Genomic DNA, 3,014 nt, shown 5'->3' with positions numbered 1-3,014 from the left:
CCTGCTGGAGAAAACCCACAAGCCTGTACTGGACCAGAACATCACCACGGCTCAGATCTCCTGCATCAAACCCTGGATCGCCTCCTGTTAGTGACACACACACACACACACACACACACACACTTATTCACATGCTACAAGTCATTACAAGACAGCAGAACATAATTATTAGGATTATTTATACCACAGAAGGTGTTGATTAACTTTCTATAACAGCAGCTCTGACAGTAGTGCAGCTGAAATCACAGGTTTATAATAATGCGCTCGTTCTAATAACGTAGACGTGTGCTGTAACTCCAGTCTGATCTCATTTGAGCAGCAAAGCAGCACTTCTTGGCCGTGTCTGATCACCTGGGCACGCTGCACATCCTGGAGGTACCGTGGACACTCCGTCACCCGGCTCCTAACGAGGTGAGCTTTAAAAAATCTACGCTCTGAGACGCTTTAAACACCTTCACTGACGTCTTCTAATCATTTCCCCTTCGTTTTAACATTTCATCAGCTCACGAAAAGTTCATTTAGTGACCAGTACATGATATAGATGAGCATATATATGCATATATATAAAATATAAAATAATTTAATGTACACAAAATGCTCATATATATATACTGGAAGCTGGAGATATATATATATATATATACACATAAAATACATTTGTGAATTGTTTTATTGTATACAAGCCTGCTGATGCTCCAGAGTTTAACAGTGTATTTTAGTATAAAATAAAATTAAATGAAAAAAATGTTTTTGTCCTTTAGGAGCAGAGCATGAGCAGCTATCTGGAGAGGGAGATGGAGCATCTGATCTACTTTGAGAGGAGGCCGGAGGTGGGAGCGAGAGAGAGGAGCGTGATGGAGGCCGAGGAGAAGAACAAGACGCTGATGAGAAATGTTTATCTAGATGTAATATTTCTCCTCAGAAACCCACCTTCATTAATCAGCCTGTTTCTAGATGCTTTATTACACTTTATGATACTATAAAGATACACTATATGGCCAAAAGTATGTGGACCACTGAACATGACATTCCAAAACCATGGAGCTGGTCGTCCTTTCCTGTTATAATAAGCTCCACTCTTCTGGGAAGCTTTCCACTAGATGTTGGAGCGTGGCTGTGGGGATTTGTGTTCATTCAGCTACAAGAGCATTAGTGAGATCAGGCGCTGATGTTGGGATGTCGAGGAGGTCTGGGGTTCAGTCGGTGTTCCAGTTCATCCCAAAGGTGTTCAGTGGGGTTGAGGTCAGGGCTCTGTGCAGGACACTCGAGTTCTTCCACTCCAACCTTCACACACCATGTCTTCATGGAGCTAGCTTTGTGCACAGGGGCATTGTCATGCTGGAGCAGGTTTGTGTTCCAGTGAAGGGAAACAATACAATTGTGTGCTTCAGAGTTTGTGGTAACAGTTTGAAGAAGAACCACATATGGGTGTGAAGGTCAGGGGTGCACATACTTTTGGCCGTATAGTGTATTATTTTTTTGCAGTGTAGATTTCCTCATGTTAAACTGGTAGCCATGCACGTCCTTTCCTTGTTAGCATAAACTAAATCTTAGCTTAGAGAAGAACTTGTAAATTTGTTTTCTTGCTCAAATTTTTCTTTAACAATATTCCAGCATTTTCTCTCACCGGTTAATTAAATCCTGTACAGTGAATATGGAAACATATACACACACACACACGCACACACACACACACACACGCACACACACACGCACACACACACACACACACTGTAGTGCATCTCCGTCTGCCTTAATGAAGTGTGTGCTCTTCATTACAGTGTGTGTTTATTCTTCCACTGTAAAGATATAAAGAGAGAGTGAGGCTTTAACACAGCTGCTTTATTTAAAACAATGTAAAACACACACACACACACACACACACACACACACACACACACACACACACACACACACACGGAAAACTCAAATTAAGCATTAATTACATGAAGATGGTGGTGATGACGAAGGAGATGAAGATGGTGGTGATGATGATGATGACGAAGATGGTGGTGATGATGATGAAGGTGGTGGTGGTGGTGGTGATGATGATGATGGAGATAAAGATGGTGGTGGTGATGATGAAGGTGGTGGTGGTGGTGATGACTGATGATGATGATTATGATGATGGAGATAAAGATGGTGATGATGATGATGATGATGAAGGTGGTGGTGGTGATGATGATGATGATGATGATGGAGAGAAAGATGGTGATGATGATGATGAAGGTGGTGGTGGTGGTGGTGATGATGATGATGATGGAGATAAAGATGGTGGTGGTGATGAAGGTGGTGGTGGTGGTGGTGGTGATGATAATGATGATGATGATGGAGATGGTGGTGATGATGATGGAGATGATGATGATAATGGAGATGAAGATGAAGATGGTGGTGATGATGAAGGAGATGAAGATGGTGGTGGTGATGATGATGATGATGATGATGATGATGATAAAGATGATGATGATGATGGAGATAAAGATGGTGATGATGATGATGATGATGTGTGCAGGACATCATGGAGAAGATGGAGGATAATCAGATGGAGGAGCTGCAGAAGGAGGTGCAGAAAGACTACGAGGAATATTTCACTCTGGAGAAACTCATGATGAAGAACTTGGGCCTCGTGAAGGAAACCCAGGACACAGATAACGTCTGACCGCACACACACACACACACACATTCATATATATTTATTTTATTGCTGTAGTTCAGTAAGATGTTTTGTTGGTTTTTAATTAATATAAATTTTTTTAATAAACTGGTGTTGTCTTGGTTTCTGATTTATCTCAAAGTGTGTCGATTATTCTGGATTGTGATTGGTCAGAAGATGTTGATTAATTTTCTATAACAGCAGCGCGGACATTAGTGCAGCTGCAAGTCACAGGCTTATATTAATGTGCTCTTTCTAATATGTTATTGTTTCTATAGTAACAACTTAATCCACTTCTGGGTGGTGTGATGAAGTGGAGTTACTGTTACCAATCCGATGTTGATTATTTTCCTATAACAGC

General features: G+C 41.2%; 1 protein-coding gene across 1 annotated transcript in view; it reads left to right on the top strand.

Annotated features, from left to right (window-relative positions):
- dnai3 (dynein axonemal intermediate chain 3) overlaps positions 1-2,783 on the top strand; it is a 20,633-nt gene extending 17,850 nt beyond the window's left edge. Inside the window, exons 19-22 of the mRNA XM_053240713.1 lie at positions 1-86; positions 320-411; positions 762-905; positions 2,513-2,783. The exon at positions 1-86 is cut by the window's left edge and continues 119 nt beyond it. Of these exons, the coding sequence (XP_053096688.1) occupies positions 1-86; positions 320-411; positions 762-905; positions 2,513-2,659 (469 nt within the window). The 3' untranslated portion in view covers positions 2,660-2,783. The remainder of the gene's footprint in view (positions 87-319; positions 412-761; positions 906-2,512) is intronic.
- The last annotated feature ends 231 nt before the right edge of the window (positions 2,784-3,014 follow it).

Source organism: Pangasianodon hypophthalmus, chromosome 16, assembly GCF_027358585.1.
Source record: "Pangasianodon hypophthalmus isolate fPanHyp1 chromosome 16, fPanHyp1.pri, whole genome shotgun sequence".
Taxonomy (NCBI): Eukaryota; Metazoa; Chordata; class Actinopteri; order Siluriformes; family Pangasiidae; genus Pangasianodon; species Pangasianodon hypophthalmus.
This window is presented reverse-complemented; position numbering and strand designations above follow the sequence as displayed.